The following is a 19,837-nucleotide window of genomic DNA, read 5'->3' as shown; positions in this document are numbered from 1 at the left end:
AGTTATGATTAGGGTTAGGTTTAGGGTTAGTTAGTTAGTTAGTTAGTTGGTTAGTTAGTTAGTTAGTTAGTTAGTTAGTTAGTTAGTTAGTTAGTTAGTTAGTTAGTTAGTTAGTTGGTTGTAATTATGCATAATTTAAAATAAAGTGTTACCTATTTTTTTTAAATACAGTATGTCTATTCATTTTTATTTCAGTTCTATTTATTTTAGTACATAACGTTATTGTAAGTAAAAATGAGAGACTAAAATAAGTTTCAGTTTCATATCATATTATTTCAGTTTTTTATTTTCAATTTATTTTAAGTAATGAAAATGCATTTTATGGTTTTAGTAAACTATAATAACCTTGAATTATTATTATTATATATATATATTTTTATATATTTTTTCGATTCAAATTCAAACTTCTTCAAGATAAAGTAATGTTAAATATTTCACAGGTACACTCAAAAAATGTTTACACCTTTTTTTAAGATTTACGCATTTCAATTAATAGTAAAATTAAATCAAACTGAATTTAATAATCCTTACATATTTTAATTGAAAATTGTTTAAGGACTGTTCAATTCAATTTGATGGTACTTTACTATTAATTGAAATGCGTAAATCTTATAAAATGGCTTAATTTTTATTTATATTTTTTTGTTTACTCGCTGCATTGTGAATTTGTGTTATCAAAAATAAACATAGTACCATCCAGAATTATGGTTAAGGGTCAAAGGTTATCCCTCATGGTTGTTTGGATATAACTTTACATTCTGAATGGCATTTAAATATCTTTTTGTTGTTGTGAGCACCACCGTCACTGAGTTAATGACAAATACAACACTAGATTTTCACACAGATGCATCTGCATCCTTACATTCAAAAACACTGTACAAAGCATGAGGACATCAACACTGTGTCGCATTAAATGTTTGTGCGATCTGTGTCAGCAGTAAAGCAATTCAGTCCGGCGTGCCACACGCACAACTAACAGCGATTATCACGCAAGTCGAAAGGAGAGACCGGTGTGGCACACAATCTGAGGGCTGTTTTGAGAAACCTGCACTGACATGAAGGTTTTTCCATATCGTTTAGTCTTGCCCTCCCCACAGATATGAGATATAAAAGGGCCTAGCGTGCCTTGATCACTCCAAGGCTTGTTCCAGCCAATGAAGATGAATGGCTGTTATCATAGGCCCCATCTGAAAACATGGCACTCCGCTCTGGCTTCTTTGAAGCAGCTTCCATGTAGGACAACCACTGAAATGTCCAACGGCGGGAGAAGTGCCAATCAGATTGTCTTTGGGTGCTGTAACACAGGACTGTAGCAATGTTTTGTTATATCTTATGATGGTGGCGGTCCTGGAGGTGCTTATGGCTCTGGGAGGAAATCTGCGGTGTTATTACTACAGATGTATCAAATCCCCCTCAATTCAAACTTAAAAGGCCCTCATTATCACATCTAAGCATATAAATACTCTTTATAAGAAAAGGATAGTGTTCTAAAGCAGCATAAATTATTTTCATTTTCTCTCTAAAAAATGCCACATGTCTGTGCACTGATGTTAATCTTCTGTGCTGATGATTGACGGCATTGGTACCAGTGGGGTCTACATGACTAGGGAAAATGCTTTTATTTTGCACTTTTCTACTTTATTAGAATCTTGGGTAACACTTTAGGGTCCAATTCTCACTTAACTATTGCTTAGCATGCATATTACTAGGATATTGGCTGTTTATTACTTATAAAGTGACCATATTCTGCATCCCTTAATCTTACCCACTATGTAAACTTAACAACTAACTTTAATAACTATTAATAAGCACTTATTAGGAGTTTATTGAGGCAAAAGTCGTAGTTAATAGTGAGATTTGTACCCTAATCTGAAGTGTCTCAATTATGAATTATATCAGCATAACAATTGGACAAAAAAAGAAAAGAATGAACAATAACATACATTTTGAATATTACATGTTTCTTACCCTTACACAAAAACCTGCTATGATGTGTAACTTATTTATATATATTTTTTTTAAATAGTACAAATGCTTTGTTAATTTTCAGGTTGAAATTATATTTGAATCCCAGATCATGAATGATCTCAATGCAATATACACTAATATTCAAAAGTTTGAAGTCTCTAATGCTCATCATGGCTGCATTTATTTGATTAAATTAAACTTTTTTTGTTCAAAATTAACACAATTTAAATAATGAGTCAATACATCATCAATCCTTCTTCCAAAATTACCCATACCCTGATTCACTATGGTAAGCTTATTATAAGTGTTTATATTTTAGACCGTACCGGGTGGTTTTCATGGGAAATTATCAATAGCACGAATTTATGATTGGCGTGCAATTTATACGCAGAAATGACTTTTTACATGCATATGATACACATTTTTCATGTGCATATGATACACACTTTCACTTATATAATATGCACTTAACCTCCACCAATAATCCTCCTTCTAAAAAGTAATTTCTGAGTATCAATAGCGCAACAAATTCAATGTGTGCTATACGCAGGACTAGGAGATTGTGTTGGTAACTCACCCGTACGTGTCTCGTCATATCCGTAAATAAAGTTGCTCCAGTGTCATGGCAAGTCGGGTCTTTCCTTGAATTCGGGTCACTATAAATAGCTATCAGTTAATTATTATACTATTTATTATTATTAATTATTAACTATAAATAATTATTATTTTAAATATGTATAGCTTACTATATAGCGCATAATAAAACTTTGACGTGTATGGTTTGGGAGTGGTATAGGTTAGTTGTCACAATGAGCGAGAAAGGTTCCCATCAAAATAGTGTCGGCCCACATCTGGTACGCGTTGAATCCACAAGTACCAGATGTGGCCCGGATCTGGGCCGACATTATGTTGCTGTCTGGGTTGACTTTGGGCCCTATCATACACACGGCGCAATGCGGCAAGTGTTTTTTTGCTAGTTTCAGCCTGACGCATTTTCACGTTCAGCGCCATGTTGTTTAAATAGCAAATGCATTTGCGCCCATTTGTGCGCCCATAGGCGTGCTGGTTCTGAAAACAAGGTGTGTTCAGGCGCATTGTTGGCGCGTTGCTATTTTGAGGCAACTGAAAACGACTGCACCATTGACTAACAAAAACCTGGTCTAAAGTCAATGGTGCAATATTTTTTGTGCTATTTAAAGGGCGCATTAGTAATATGCGCCTATAGGCGGGTACACAACGCGCATACTCCTATTACACACACAGAGATGCGCAGAAGCACACAAACACCAAATATAAAAAAATAAGATTATTTCAATCAGGTCCACTTAAGTCAAAAACACCATAGACAAACTTTTAGTCAACTTTTTTATTGGCATATTTTGCTGAATTTAAATTTGGCGATATGGCTCTGTTCTAAATTCCCCATCCTTTTCATGAGCTCCATGAAAAGCCAAGACTGGGAACAGCAGCAGCTTCTGGGGACAACCTCCCATTTTTTTTAACTGGGAGGGCAGCGTAAATCCTCATTGAGAACAGAGCATGCATCAATGACAACAGAATGACATTGATTAAGTTAAACAGAGTTTAAGGAGGAGCTGGGGAGGAGGTGGGTTGCAAAGCAGGGTGCATTGGAAGCAGCCAAACAGGCAGACTGAACTTAAGTAAGGCGCCCTGTTTGAGAGTTGCCAATTGAGTGCATAGGAATCAGATCAGCTGATATGGGCGGAGTTGGAATTTTTCCAATCAGCTGATAGCGGAGCTTTACTACGTGGCCTGCCTGAACTAATGCAGAATGCTTGATTATTGTGTACATAAGGATAAAAATGCTTGCATGTCATAATGAACAGTCATTGCATGTATCAGACTTACCTATTTGCAGTAATGACGAATGAAATGACTCGTCAGGTTGAGGGTGTCTATATTCCGCCATGGTGCAAGCACAACTGGCTTTTAAAGGGAATGGGAGATGAGACTCTGATTGGTTTATTGCATGTTATGCCAAAAACACACCCATTGCTCATAAAGAGAATAGGGACAACCCTTTTAGACCATGTGCTGGGCGCGCCAACCATTTTCCCCGTCATTAAACTAGCAAAAAGTGGATTTGGACACGCCCTAAGTGCACCTATACGATTCGCTTCAGACAATTCGCTCAATATTTTAAAAGAGGGCCCATAGTCTGCTGCCAAGAAGATAATGCAACAGAGCTCATAATAATAAAACCAGAATCAACATTGGCTTGGCTTTTCATAGATGGTGAGAACTGAGGGATTTGAAATGCTGTAAAACGACATGGCTTTTAAATTAGTCAGGTGAGCATTTTATTGAACAGATAAATTGCCATATGTAACATTCATTGAAAAGCATTATCTATTGTGAAGGGATCTGCACATTCAGTGTCACGTGATCCTTCAGAAATCATTCTACTGCTGATTTGTTGCATAAGAAACATTCTTATTATCATCAATGTTGAAAACAGCATGTTCTGCATAATAATTTTCTGGAAACCATAAAACATTTACTTTGATGAATAGAATGTTCCAAAGCATTTATTTATTTTAAATAGAAATTATTTGTGGCAGTCTTTACCGTTGCTTTTGATCAATTTAACACATCCTTGCTGAATAAAAGTATTCATTTATTTAAAAAAAAAAATCTTCAGTTTTACAATGATTGAAATTTAAGATGTTGTCTTGTTAAAAAGACTGCCATTTGTCCTTATAAAGCATTGAAAGACTCCCGTTTGTCTGTCTGCGAACATACAGAAGTTTGTTGATTCTTGTATTCTCGAAAAAGAACAAGGTGGTCAGCTTTGACGTTAAAATGCATCAAAAAAAGAGAGCGCAATCTGCATGTTTTAAAATCTCTTGTTTTCCAAGTACGTCCCCAGACTGATCAGACCACTTTTAGCTGCTAATCATTTTTCATAATGTGAAATGAAATCAAAGTGTGGTTAGACTGCTGATTAAGAATATATTAAGAATGCATTAGCAATTTATGAGGGCTTGATGGCAGAGGTTGTTTGTATGTACAGTACAACACCCAAGTCAGACTCTCGGCTCAGCTCTAATCACACTTGATTAGTTCACAATGAATTCCTTTCTGCCACCTCCATCAAACGTGCATGTTATGAAAGAATAGATTTCAAAATCCCATTGGATGATTGTTTTATTTAGCATATTCACAGTTTAAACAACTAAGTATGTGTATATATTTTAAGTAAACATCGTAATGTTTAATTTTTCTTCCAACCTTTTGAGCAAAGATTTGTTCAAACAGATGTAGTTTTTACATCTAAATCCCTCTTCCTCAGTCGATTTACACTGTGTATGTGCGGGCTTTTATTTTGATATGTCATAGTATTTATGACTTCTGGAATGGTTTCATTCAGAATTTTGTAACACTTTGCCATTAGGTCTTATTAGTTAACTTTAGTTAATGCAATAACTTACACTGAGCAATACATTTGTTACAGCTTGCTTTTATTAATCTTCAAAGTTAGTTAAATGTTGTTCATGTTAGCTCAGGTCCATTAAATAATATTAACAGATACACTTTTTGATTTTAATCATGTATTAATAAATGTTGAAATTAACATTAAGATTAATAAATGCTTTTGGTTATTATGTTAATGTTAACAAATGTGACCTTAAAATGTTATCAGGATTTTTTTGGATAAATGTACAGTCAGTAATTATTATACATTATTATAAATTCTATTTTCTGCTATATGCGTAGTTACTAAAACACATTCAACTAATATTAAGGTCAATCCCAGTATGTTGCCTTGACTGTATTATGTCTATTGCCTATTTTGGTCAATGTCATAACATGCACTTTGTCTGAATGTTAAAATACACGTTTTAATTTACAACGGATGGCTGTCCTGACCTCTGACCTCTTTAGTGTGCACTCCCTCACAGTGAAAGCGGTCAAGTCAGGAGATGTTTATGGTCCTCTCTGCTCTATTTCTCCCTTTCTTCCTTTCGTTTCTTTCTCTCTACTTCCCGTGTAATTATTTCCTTCAGGGTGATGCGTGAAGTAGAGAGAGGTCAAACAGGGAAGGGTCCTTCAACCTCCTCTGCTGTCTCCGCCCCGCTACCACTTCAGAAAGTAGCAGGAAATTACAGGGGATCACATAAATTACAGCCGGCCCACCAGCGAGTGGCAGGCAGCACGCCACCCATCACCGGGGCAAAGGAAGGGTCGACCCCCATAAGGCCCGAGGGGGTCTGCAGGTACCACATGAGTATACTGTGAAGCACACAACACAAAGCAGACCCACATATCACATACATCAAGAGGCTAACAGTGCTCATATTCACTTGACAAGGCACAGTGCGTGCTGGAAAAATGTTATGTTGAGTATGATTATAGCTTATAGCTGTTCATGCAGAACATGTTATTGCATTTCGTGCGTTGCTTTTCCATTGTTTTTCTGTGTTTGACCAGTGCGTAAGTTAAAAGAAACTCACCTTTTAAACTTGCATATTTTTTTTATTCCGGTCTTTTAAATGCAAATACTCGTTCTGTGTAAATGGCCACTTAGGGTAATTTCCTGGGTTTTTTTAAGAGATGGGCTGTGTCCGAAATCACACACACTGTAAAAAAAAAACATTTTTCAAACTTGTACATAAAATGAGTAAGTTTTATAAGAAAATACTATTTATTTCTACTTAGACATTTTTGATTTATTTCAATTGGTTATTTTCCCTTTTAACCCTTAAATGCATGAATGTTTCGTCAATCATTATTACATATTCAGGTCTAGAGATCCAGATCTATATCTAAAACGGATGGATCTCTACCTGTTGGGATAAAATAAAACTTTCCTGATATTAGAGTAATAATTACAGAAGAATAAAATATAGCATATTTTGTTACCTTTTGGAGCTTAGACATGTTCAGTTTGAGCAGATGATTTATACCATCATTACTGTCCTCGTCAGAGCTCATTTCCTAGTGCATTCAGCATCTGGCTCATATTCGCCATCTCAAACATGTTCTCAAAACTAATTTTCTCAAAATCAATATTATGATCAAGTGACACTGACACTAATATTTGATTGCGTTCAGTACTTGCTCTGCAGTAAATCACTGAGCCATTTAAAGTTTTGCTGATGATACTTCCTATTCTTTTGTTTCCTGCTGTAACTATGAGTGAAACTTCACTTCATCACTGTGTATCAGACATTCCACCTTGTGGAATAAACATTAATTGCACTTATTATGTCATCCAGGATTCAATTATTGTTGTGCAGAAAAATATTTACACTGTTACACACCTTGGGTCATTAGCGACCCTATACAATTTTTAGAAAAAATGAATGGGAAAACATGGGCATACTTTTATAAATATTGATTATAATAAATTGATTGAGGAATACTAAGGATGATGTCTAACTTAAAAATAAATGAGTACTTTTTGCCTACTGTGTTTTGAACAATGTGAATTCGGACACACTACTCTTTTCACATACCTTTTTCCACCTACACTCTAAAAAAAAAGGTTCTATATGGCATCAAAAATGGTTGTTCGTCGTAATCAGAGGAACCACTTTTGGTGCTATATAGCACCATATCTTAACATGTTCTGTATATGATAGCGGTGCTATATAGCACCTTAGTTAGCGGTGCTATAGCACCTTAGTCAAAGAACCGGTGAAATACCTCTGAAGAACCACTGAAGCACCAAAATTGGTGCTATATAGCACTTAAAAAGGTTCCCCTGTGATTACAAGCCAAGAACCATTTTTGGTTTTTAGAGTGTACTATATACAGTAGTATAGGGAAGTATGCAATTTTAGATGTAGCCATGGTCTCATGAAATCAATTTTCTGTCCTGTGTTGACATACTTCCTTTTGAAACAGGAAGTTTTGCCAGGAAGCATTTTTAAAGGTGGCCAATATGCTTTTGTTATGTCACAATGACTTGCTACTTGCTAAACAGTTGCTGTTGTTATTGTACTAGTGGGAGGGGCATTCTTGTTCTAGAGAGCATCTGATTGGACAAAAATGTGTGCAGTGCAGGATGAGTCATCACTTTTTCACTCTTCTTTCCAGGAAGAAAAACTGAAAATAGATGACAAATAGACCTCTAAAACTGCAAACTTGGAGTGCAGTACACTAGATGACCTCGAAACACAATTTTGATTGTGGTTTTGATTTTATAGCATCTGTAAAATACAACAGAAACTGTTTGGAAGCTTTCCATAGGTTCATTTACTGATCCTTTACAAAAAGGTTTTTATATCCCAAAGTTGTGTACAACAAGCTGAACGATTCCTTGGGAATTAAAACAGGAACCTGTTTGACCACATCAGTGAGCTCAGTGAACATGGCACAAACCCCTAGACATGTGTACTTCCCTGACATGTGTACGGAGGCCCTATTATGGGCCACTTTAGTCAGATGATGTCATAATCATGCGTCACAATCGACTAGGAGGCCCGCCTCGTATCTGTCGCCAGGCAGAATAAAACTCATCCGTCATTCACCGGTTGATTAACGCGCTCCAGATGTTTCTATCCTCAGATTTCAGAAGCACCCTCCTCCAGTCTTTGTTGTGATAATGATACAGTACCCTGTGTGCAACTGTTTATATTTCTTTCCGCTGGGGTACAGAGTTGCATGCTCAGAAATTTTTGGAGGGAGTCGGGCTCTCGGAACATAATCGAGCGCCTGAGATGAAAGAGAATCAAATTAATCTTCTAAATCTGTGCGTTCTAATTCATCATTCTAGTTCTCACGGGACCCCGCCTGTTTGGCCCTCATCTTTCAGACATACTTTACCCCTGGCAGTTGTGCTGTAAGTCGGGAGATGGAAAGGGCCACCGTGTCTACGTATGTAATCAATATATGAATGTCACAGCTGTTAAGCCTGAATGAGAGATGCACTTCCTACAGGAAAGTATGAATCAGACTGTTCGAGAATATTTGAGATAAAATCTCAAGCCATCCAAAAGATTCTCAGCATCATTTGCTGATGTCATTCATCTCCACAGATCCAAGGATGTAGAAGCGCACGTTAAATATCTACTCAAACATGATCTTCCTTGTTGGAGCTGTGGACTGTATGGTTAACACATAAAGCTGTCCCTGCTAACGGATATATGTTCTAAGAACAGTTTGCTAACATTCCCATAACGTTATGAAAATGTTCTCTGAACGACCCTCGCCAGAACCTTCTCCAAACTTCTGAGAACGTTCCCTGTTAGGATAGTGCTTATATGGGAAATGCGAGTTTGAATCTGGTTCTCAGCACTTCCCAATCCTTTTCATTCTCCTTCCCCCAGAAATTTTGTCTCTGCTTTTCTGTAAAAGTGGCACAAAAAAAAGACAAAAGGAAATTTGTTCTGCAGAATGTCACGATCAATTCATCAAGACAAACACGTTGGTAATTTCAGTTCTTCTTCTTCTTCTGGGAGTCTGGCCCACACGTCTCCATAATGATAGGGATCAGAGAATAAGGGACGGCGGTTAAGAGCTGATAAAACAAAACATGGAGGCCTCGTCGAATTACCTAAAGATCAGACTACTCAGCACAGCCTAGCTAAGAAAATAGGAGATAAGACCTGTATGTAGAATGAGGCTCCTACAAAATCTAGATCCGATCTGCTTAAATAATACCACATGGTAGTGCAGCGGATATAATGCATGCCACTTACTGTATATTCTAATTTTAGAATAATTATAGAAATCATACAGGCTCTGTATTATACAGAATTGTGTAAAACTCGCTTATGACCAATCACTCATAAATGCCCCTCTCTCTGCATTATTGCATTAGTAGTCAAATAAAGGAAATTATAGTTAATTATTTGATTATTCGGCTGCTTTGATCTATATTGATTTAGATACATTTCTGATCATCAGCCAAGCAAATTGGGGCTGAAATACAGAGACATGTGGGTATATCTAGACAAAAAAGATGGATTTAGATTAGAGCACAATATCAAAGCATTTATATTTAATTTATTTTTATTAAATAAATGTAAAACTACAACATCACATTATATAAAATAAAAAAATATGTTAAACAAATGCAATTGCATTTCTGTGTAAAAATATGAATTGCAATATCTTTCTGCATAAATCATTTTCTTTTAAATGCTCATGTATAGTGTTAGATTGTAATTTTTACAGAGCTTGATTTGTTAAAATGTATATTAAAATTACTTTCATTGTGAGTGATGAATTTCCATTCAAACAATTATATTTAAATAAAAACTTTGAAATGTAATTTTGCATATAATTGGATTTGAAGTAATGTTCCTTTGTTATGAGATAAACAAAATATGTTTCTTGGTAAACAATGTGATCAATTATAGAAATGCTTCCAAATTAAATTAGACTTGATTTTATTTAGATGGTTTATAAGAGTAATATTACTACTTTAATCAGATGCTTTAATCTGAAGCTGTATTATTTGAGCAGGATATTTGCTGCAGTCAATTTTTAAAAAAGAAAGAATTACTAGCTATTAATTACATCTTCAACAGTGTAATTAGATTACCGTACTAATTACTCTATACCTAAAAGTAGGATATTACATTATTTATTACTAATTAGCCTACTTTCTAAATCCCATCAACCTCGACCAGTTGAACAAGGATAGACATGAAACTGCTCTTTCAATTATTTCAAAAAAATAATAAAAAAATGCATAAATTACTCTTGAGCCGAACAAAATATTTAAAGGATATATTAAAAACCTTATTTTTATCATTAGAAGTTCGATTTTGATGTTAAATCCACTCTAGTTTTAACTAGAATGTTCTATAGTAAGACTACATATTTAATGCAATAGCATCAGAAGTAACTAATTGAATTACAAAGAAATCAAAAGTAGCCTAATTCCTTGCTTTACTTTTTCAAGGGAAAAGGACAGGGCTCCTGCAACACTCATTTCCGCAGATGAGCTGAATATCTCTTCAGCAAGCAGACGTGCAAACTTTTGGAAATTAAATTGAGAGTTCAGGGTCCCAAGGAATAGGCCCAGCTATAGTGAGACTAAATGATCATACTAGTTTTGATGATGCTCTCTCTCCTATTGCTTTCCTATTCCTATAGACCCTTTTCACAAACTGTGATGACGTGTTTTAACGTGTCTTAGTCATCAATATCGTAAATCCTGCAATGTTTTTTGTATTTTCATAAAAAAAATATATATATGTACATTATAACACTAATATTTTGTATTTTATTACTTTTGCATCAAATTACAAAAAGCAAGTTACCGCTGCTGTGAGGGTGTTTCTAATACAGCGTCTATGGGAGTGAGGGTAAAAATGTACATATTTTTCTCTTTTCACTGCCATTATCAATCTCACTCTAATTTTTCCCTCTTTTTGAAAGTTGTGAAATCACTATTGTGGAGTTTTTCTTTTGCTATTTGAGCAAATGGGGACACAAAAAATACATTTAATACTCTAATTCACCGCTATAAAAGTTAACCCAACGATGACGACTTCCGCTCGGAGAAACCCGGAAATCTGAAAAGGGTCTCTTCCTTTGATCTTGAAATTAGCTGATGATATATACAATGCAGCAGCGCGGAAATTGAAGATCGCTTATGCCCATGTGTAAAGGGAACAGTTTTAACAAATCCGATCAGTAATGCATGAAGTGACCAGGTGTAAACAGGGCCTGACGTTCTTTAGCCCTTAACCTGTATTCTGTCTAATTGTTAGCTGCATTTAAATCCTCATTAAAATATAAAGTGACCTTTCCTGCAGTAAAAACTGAGTCAGTGTTTAGTTGTGAAGGACACAGGGGTTGAGTTGGCATGTGTGTCTCTTTTATTCGTTGTTTTTTTCTTCTCTCTCTCTCTCTCTCTCTCTCTCTCTCTCTCTTGGAGAAATCAGCGGGCCTGGAGTGACAGTAAGAGGCAGGGTGATTGCGCAGGGAGTCCTGAGGACACAGCCGCCAAATCAGAGAGGGTCCTAATCAGAGACAGAAATGGCCCACTTGACAATCACACATGCACAAAAGCTCCCAATTCACCTCTGATTGCGGCAGTCCTTGTGCCCTTCCCAGCACTCCCTCTCACTCACTCTAATGCCCCTTCAGCTCAACCTGCCAATCACATGCCCCTCCTCCCCCCTCACTGTTAATGTCTAGTAATAATTATGAGAGATTTCTAATCATTCCCTAGTCTTTCAGCTGGCTAATTGATGTTATTTGAAGATTATCATTAGAAGTCCTTTGGTGGGTGAAAGGTGCATTTTGTGGTTAACCTGGATCTGTCACTGTTTTGTTTTTTAGGGGGGCAATGGGCGTGTATAACAATGAGCAAACGTGTCTGAAACTGACTTTAGGTACACTGGATCCTTAGTGGCTTCAGATTTAAAATCAAGTAATATTGTTTCAATTTAATGACTCACAATTTAATTATTTCATAATGTGTTATTGTATTTAAATTACAGTTTAAAAGTTTGGGATCGGTAATCTTTTTTTTTAATGTTTTTGAAAGATTTATTAACAGTTTAACATTTATTTGATGAAGAATACAGAGATATTGTTGAATAATATAGTAAGTTTATAACAACTGTTTTACTATTTGAATATATTTTAAAATGTAATTTATTCCTTTGATGCAAAGCTGAATTTTCAGCAGCATTACTCCAGTCTTAAGTGTCACATGATCCTTCAGAAAACATTCTATGATGATTTACTGACCAAGAAACATGTGTCAATATTTTTCTGGAAAGATTCAATGTTGAATAGAAAGAATAGCAAAAAGAACAGCATTTATTTGAAATATAAATAATAAAATACTTTATTATCAGTTTTGATCAATTAAATGCATCCTTGCTGAATAAAACCAACAAAATATCTTACTATTAACTTTTAAATAGGAGCGTATGCCTAATAAAATATCGATCAGGCATAATATTATGACCACCTTCCTAATATTGTGTTGGTCCCCCTTTTGCTGCCAAAACAGCCCTGACCCGTCGAGGCATGGACTCCACTATAGACCCCTGAAGGTGTGCTGTGGTATCTGGCACCAAGATATTAGCATCAGATCCTTTAAGTCCTGTAAGTTGCGAGGTGGGGCCTCCATGGATCAGGCTTTTTTGTTCAGCACATCCCACAGATCCTCAATTGGATTGAGATCTGGAGAATTTGGAGGCCAAGTCAACACCTCAAACTCGTTGTTGTGCTCTTCAAACTTCTTAACCATTTTTGCTTTGTGACAGGGCGCATTATCCTGCTGAAAGAGGCCACAGCCACCAGGGAATACTGTTTCCATGAAAGGGTGTACATGGTCTGCAACAATGCTTAGGTAGGTGGTGTCAAAATAACATCCACATGGATGGCAGGACCCAAGGTTTCCCAGCAGAACACCTTGCGGCTTGCCTTCTTCCCATAGTGCATCCTGGTGCCATGTGTTCCCCAGGTAAGCGACGCACACGCACCATTCACACACATTCACCACTGTTCCATGCTTGGACCGCTTTTGATAGACACTGACCACTGCAGACCCCACAAGAGCTGCAGTTTTGGAGATGCTCTGACCCATGTCATCCAGCCATCACAATTTGGCCCTTGTCAAACTCCCTCAAATCCTTACACTTGCCCATTTTTCCTGTTTCCAACACATCAACTTTTAGGACAAAATGTTCACTTGCATATCCCACCCACTAACAGCTGCCATGATGAAGAGATAATCAGTGTTATTCACTTCACCTGTCAGTGATCATAATGTTATGCCTGTTCGGTGTATATTATAACAATAGAGTTTTTGTGATAAATCGCTAAATCTTTGGGACACCCTTTTGGAGGTTTTGATGTAATTAATTATGAGCTAAATTAAGTAGCTTAATATTAATAAATACAATTCACAGGGACAAAATATTCATTTAAAATCTGTAACTAATATCTGAATAGCAGAAGTTATTTTAAAGCATTAACGAAAGTTGATTATTCTCTTAAGGGTCAATAACCAGACCAGGCATTATATTTAGTGGAGATAACTGAACAGCAGCCCAGCTGTTCATTGAAAACAGTAGTTACTGATGTCTTTAAAAGTGCATTTACCCCATCTACTGGTGTACTGCTGTACGCATTCATGCTGATCACTGTCTGTCTGACATTATAACCCATTTATTATAGTTTCTTCAGAAAACCATCTCATAAAATGTATCTGCAACTACGGGCACTTTTGACTATCCCAATTTTTAAAAAATCATCCTCTATGAATTTAAATTTGAACCATCACAGTCTGTAATACATATAAAAATGGACACAAAATTGAATGTAGTCGTTAAGATTTTAATCTGGAACATTTATTTTTTGTTTTTAAAAAGTGTCCTTATTTTATAATTTTTTCTTTATTAATTTCTATAAAAATGTAATATATTTAAATAGCTTTTTCAAATTTGATGCAGTTTTGTAAATACTGATTTATAAAAATAATATACAAAATAGGGAATGTAAAAATTTTACAGTAACCTTAGATGTCAATTGTTTCACTTTAACTTTTTTATGACAGATGTTGCAATTTCAATGTGTTAATCATCTAATCTTAAGTATTGCAAATGAAAATGTGCACACAAAAAAAATAGAAATAGAGCAGTCCTGCGGTAATGACATCTTGTGTCGGTAAGGACACAATGTTAAAGTGCCACAAAATCAAAAACAGGCTACTGTAGAGAACAACAGTAAAAGTAAAAAAATACTTCAGAACTAATAATATACTGAATATTTGTCATTTAATACACAGTAAACCTTGAATTTGTCTTTACCACGACACAAGGTCTTTACCGCAACACCTAAATTTGTTGCGGTAAAGACATGTTTTGGTAATAAAATTTTTGCTAATATTTTAGCTAATTGGCAGCTAGCAAGGCCTACTATATTAGTTTTCACTCTTAGCATCTTAAAATACATTAATTCAACAGTAGGCTAATATACATTTATTTTTAAAATGTAGTTCAAAATACACAATTATTAAGCTGAATGGTAAGGACGCACAATAAATAGAGCAGAAAAGATGATGTTTACCTTATTTTTTTGGTATCTTGTGAGTGAGGTAGTGTGGTGGCCCAGTCTGTCAGCAATGTGCTCAAGTGATCATTTCTGTTTCCATTGAAACTAGACTTGTTTGTGTTTGATAAAATTTAATAATAAAAGCTTTTTTTCATTGTTGCTTTAAGGACTCAAAAGTGTGGGACAGGCACATTAAGTTTAAAAAAATCATAAAAATGATCAGTAAATAATACAACAAATTTTAAGATGCTGTAAATGAATCTGTATATTAAACAATTCCATTGGAAATAATGTCAAATTGTAATTCAATGCTTATTTGATGTATCTCAACATTGAGACCACAGGTGTGGGACATTAACAAAAATAGTGTTTTGAGCTATAAATGCTTCATAATATTATATTAAATTACATTAATCAGTAATTATATTTTTTGTCAAGGTGTGTAATGGCACTGTGAATATATTTACAACAAATTTTAACATAAATCTAAAATTTCACTGCTGGGACTTAAAAGTGCCCGTAGTTGCAGAAACACCACTGACACGAGATGATGTGGAAATGCAGCTGAATAACCTTTATTTGATCAGATGAGGTCTTTTAACAAAAAAACTAAAAAGTTTTTGATTATTCGAGCTAGAAGATGAATGATAAATATAAGTTAATCATTTCAACATTACAAAAAATGCATTGTAGTTCCTGTCTTCATTAAAACCATGAAAGTATTTAATGACAATGAAAAATCAAAAGCAGAATGAAGCAAATGCACATGGCGGAGAGTGGACTGTTAATGAGCCAAATCGCCCAAATGAGGCGTTGCAGAACTAGGCCCGACAGTAATGCCTTCTAATCCAGAGGAAATGTGCTCCAAACCACACTGCGTTTTTACAACGACGTCTGACAGATTGCTTGTTGGAGATGAATAACACGGTTGATTTATACACTGCTGTGAGGGACAGCGCTGGACAACATCTTCCTTCTGCACAAGCACAAGAATTAAGGTTTACGCGCACAAGCGCTTTGAAGTAACGGCATGTTAAACTAAAACATATTCGCCAAGCTCCTGCAAAACAATGAGGGAAATGAAAAAGTTAATCAGGAAACAGACGCCCCTTATCAAAACGGTTCCTAAAGGAAGTGGGTACGAGACTGCTTAATTTATATTTGTCATTAAAAAAACAATTGTTTATGTCTAATGTTCACATAAAACGTTAATGTGAGGTATGTCTAATGAGCTGGTACTTCACACTAAAGGGGTGTTTATTGAATAAATGCACTGTTCAAGATGATAAAAAAAGGGTGCCTAAGATAAAAACAGTAGATCACAGTCAATTTCCTCTTCACTGTTTTCATTATGCGTTTTGACACTTTGGCAATAGTCTGTCACAGAATCGTCCTGTGTCCTTTTCCTCCTCCGTCTGTAGATGGGTTTCTGGACGGCCTCCTCCTTTAAACTACATCTCTGTTCTTGAGGTTGAAGGGCACCTTGTAAACACTCATAGAATCTATTAAAAATAAATATAAATACATATAAATATAACATTACATATTAAATATAACATATATAGTGTGATTCAGTCTCAAGTTGTTTCATTTAAATGTGGAAATAAACAAAAAGGGGGGGGGAAACATACATAAAAAAGATATAAATCTAATTTTTAAATAAAAAAATATTTAAGATTCTGGTCACTAATTAAAGTAAATGTAACTAATTCAAAATATGAATTTAAATTAAAATATAATAGTATCTCAATGACACTAAATTAACACTTGTACAGACCAATGTGCCCTTCAAGACATTAATTTAATAATTCAACTATTTCAAACACCTAAATTGCATTAAATATAGGGATGTACGATTTATCGGCCGATATATTAAAGCAGATAAATAATGGATTATTTCCTTTAGCTGAGACATTTCAGATGCGAACTGTTCGCCTTGTTGGTTTTTAATTGCTTGAAATACACTATATTGTCAAAAGTATTGGGACACCCCTCCAAATCATTGAATTCAGGTGTTCCAATCACTTTCATGGCCACAGGTGTATGAAATCAAGCACCTAGGCATGCGGACTGCTTCTACAAACATTTGTGAAAGAGATCCCAGGTGAATTCAAGATTGGTGTTGTGAAAGGTTGCCACCTGTGCAATAAGTCCATTCGTTAAATTTCCTCACTACTAAATATTCCACGGTCAACTGTTAGTGGTATTGTAACAAAGTGGAAGCAATTGGGAAAAACAGTATCTCAGCCACAAAGTGATAGGCCACGTAAAATCACAGAGCGCAGAAGTCGCCAACTTTCTGCAGTCAATAGCTACAGACCTCCAAACTTTGTGTGGCCTTCAGATTAGCTCAAGAACAGTGTGTAGAGAAATTAATGGAATGGGTTTCCATGGCCGAGCAGCTGCATCCAAGCCTAACATCACCAAGTGCAGTGCAAAGCATCGGATGCAGTGGTGTAAAGCACGCCGCCACTGGACTCTAGAGCAGTGGAGACGTGTTCTCTGGAGAGACCAATCATGCTTCTCTGTCTGGCAATCCGATGGACGAGTCTGGGTTTGGGGGTTGCCAGGAGACCTGACTGCATTGTGCCAAGTGTAAAGTTTGATGGAGGGGGGATTATGGTGTGGGGTTGTTTTTCAGGGGTTGGGCCTGGCCCCTTAGTTCCAGTGAAAGGTACTCTTAATGCTTCACATAGCAAGACATTTTGGACAATTTCATGCTCCCAACTTTGTGGGAACATGACTGCGCACCAGTGCACAAAGCAAGGTCCATAAAGACATGGATGAGCGAGTTTTGTGTGGAGGAACTTTACTGGCCTGCACCTCAACCCGATAGAACACCAGGCCTTCTCGTCCAACATCAGTGCCTGACCTCGCAAATGTGCTTCTAGAAGAATGATCAAAAATTCCCATAAACACACTCCTAAACCTTGTGGAAAACCTTCCCAGAAGAGTTGAAGCTGTTATAGCTGCAAAGGGTGCGCCAACTCCATATTAAACACTACAGATTAAAGAATGGGATGTCATTAAAGTTCATGTGCATGTAAAAGCAGACGTTCCAAAACTTTTGGCAATATAGTGTATGATTAGAATCACTTAAAAAAAGGAAAATACAGTTAAGTGCAGCGCAAGTCTGTCATATGGGCTACATAAAAATTATAATTGTGTGCTTGGGGCATGGCTTTTAATGGTGAGTTTTTGTTTTTGTAATTAGGCTCTCAAAAATTATATAAAAATTTCGATTTATCGGCTTTCAAATATAATAAATTATTGGTTATCGGTTTCGGCCAAAATTGTCATATCGGTGCATCAAATTAATTTAAATTAAGCATTAAATGAAATAATAAAATACTTTTAAACCCCACTGTATGCAAACACAGAAGGAGACCCTGCTTACAATATACCTCTCTATTCTTTTAAGATTTTCATCCATCTTCTGGTTCGCAACTCCGACGAGGAAATCAAGGTACTGGTCAGTGATGAGGACGTTACCCTTGTGGCTGAGAGGAACCTCAAGACAATGTGTGCTGCGTACCGCCTATACAACAAATACATTTCAGGGACATTTCAGACTTCAGAAGTATCTTTGAACACAAAGCACAATTTGTATCTTACCATGATGATCTTGCCTTTCTTTCCCACAGTTATACCAGAATTCCTAAGGCCCGAGTTTATTGAAACAGTGTACTGAGGAAGGAAACCATGAAAAGCAAGATATTATTTTGTTCTAAACATCCTCCATTCTAATTCAATATGACACTCACCAGTAGTTGTGCATCGCCGAGCTCTTTACACTGAACATGAAGGACAAAAGGCTCAAACTTGAAAGTGGCATCTCCAACAGACTTCTCCAGACCGGTGACCTGTTTCAGAAACACGTGAAGCGCTTTAATATCAAGACCATTTATTGCTGTACATTTGTCAAATGTCTTTAATGCTGTATTTCTCACCACATCTTCTCTTTGGCACTTCTGATGGGTGACAAATAACCAGGAACAGTTTTGCTTTTGCACATCAGGGCAATCCGACACCTTAGATGAAAGTGACACACAGTGACCTTTACACATATACTAGTTATGACGTTTAAAAAAAGAAATGTATATGCTTAAATGCTCGAAAGTTTTGTAGACAAATATAAATGTAGCCATCACAAAGCATGCCATGTTTGTGCTACTTCATTGCATTGATGACTTTACTTTTACTAGTGTAAACTGAGTAGGTGTGTCCAAAACTTAGCTTATGAAAACCATATGAGTGACAAATAATTGCTTAAAACAAGAAAAAAAAATATGCCAACAAGGTAGGAAAACAATCTTATTTTCCCCTTGAATTGCGTTTATTTTTCTTACCCCATTGGGCAGATCTTGTTTTAAGCTTAAACTCAATTAATTTTGAGTCATTTTGCGTCTCAAGTAAATGTACCTTGATTTAATAATGTTTAGATATTTGTACAGGAAAGCAAGACAAAAAACAAGTAAGAAAATGTAAATAAACGTTTCCCAGGCTCACCCCGTCAAAAAGAATGATTCTTCCTGAGCAAGAGCTTGTCGTGAAGTACCGATCATGACTGTTAATAAAGGAGACAATATGAGAAATGTCCTGATCCACACTGCCCTTCTTACTGAAATCACACTTATTAAGACACTGATTCTTCCATTGCTGAAATGTATCGCTCTCCATGTTTGAAGACCATTGGTGTATTCGTTTTATAGTCTGCAGACCTTTGAAATAATATAATTAAGTAATGCAATCAGACTTTTTAATTATTATTCTAGTTTGTTCGCTAGATTTCCTATACCGCATGTATCATGTTTGTATTTTGAGTGTGAGTGCACGGTGACGGTCGAGTACGGTGGCCGGAATGTGCCCAAAT

The 19,837-nt window shown here is 35.9% G+C and overlaps 1 protein-coding gene across 1 annotated transcript; it reads right to left on the bottom strand.

Annotated features, from left to right (window-relative positions):
- Nucleotides 1-15,513: 15,513 nt before the first annotated feature.
- Nucleotides 15,514-19,809, bottom strand: tyw3 (tRNA-yW synthesizing protein 3 homolog). Its single transcript, XM_079818438.1, has 6 exons — nucleotides 19,474-19,809; nucleotides 18,915-18,995; nucleotides 18,729-18,827; nucleotides 18,580-18,651; nucleotides 18,369-18,502; nucleotides 15,514-16,466 (listed from the first exon to the last, which is right to left on the bottom strand). Exons 1-6 carry the CDS (start codon nucleotides 19,642-19,644, stop codon nucleotides 16,265-16,267), a joined length of 759 nt encoding a protein of 252 aa, XP_079674564.1. The 5' UTR covers nucleotides 19,645-19,809; the 3' UTR covers nucleotides 15,514-16,264.
- Between the last annotated feature and the right edge of the window lie 28 nt (nucleotides 19,810-19,837).

Source organism: Gobio gobio (genome assembly GCF_949357685.1).
Source record: "Gobio gobio genome assembly, chromosome: 6".
Lineage (NCBI taxonomy): Eukaryota > Metazoa > Chordata > Actinopteri > Cypriniformes > Gobionidae > Gobio > Gobio gobio.
Note: the sequence above shows the minus strand (reverse complement) of the source record. Positions and strands in the feature narration are given on the sequence as shown.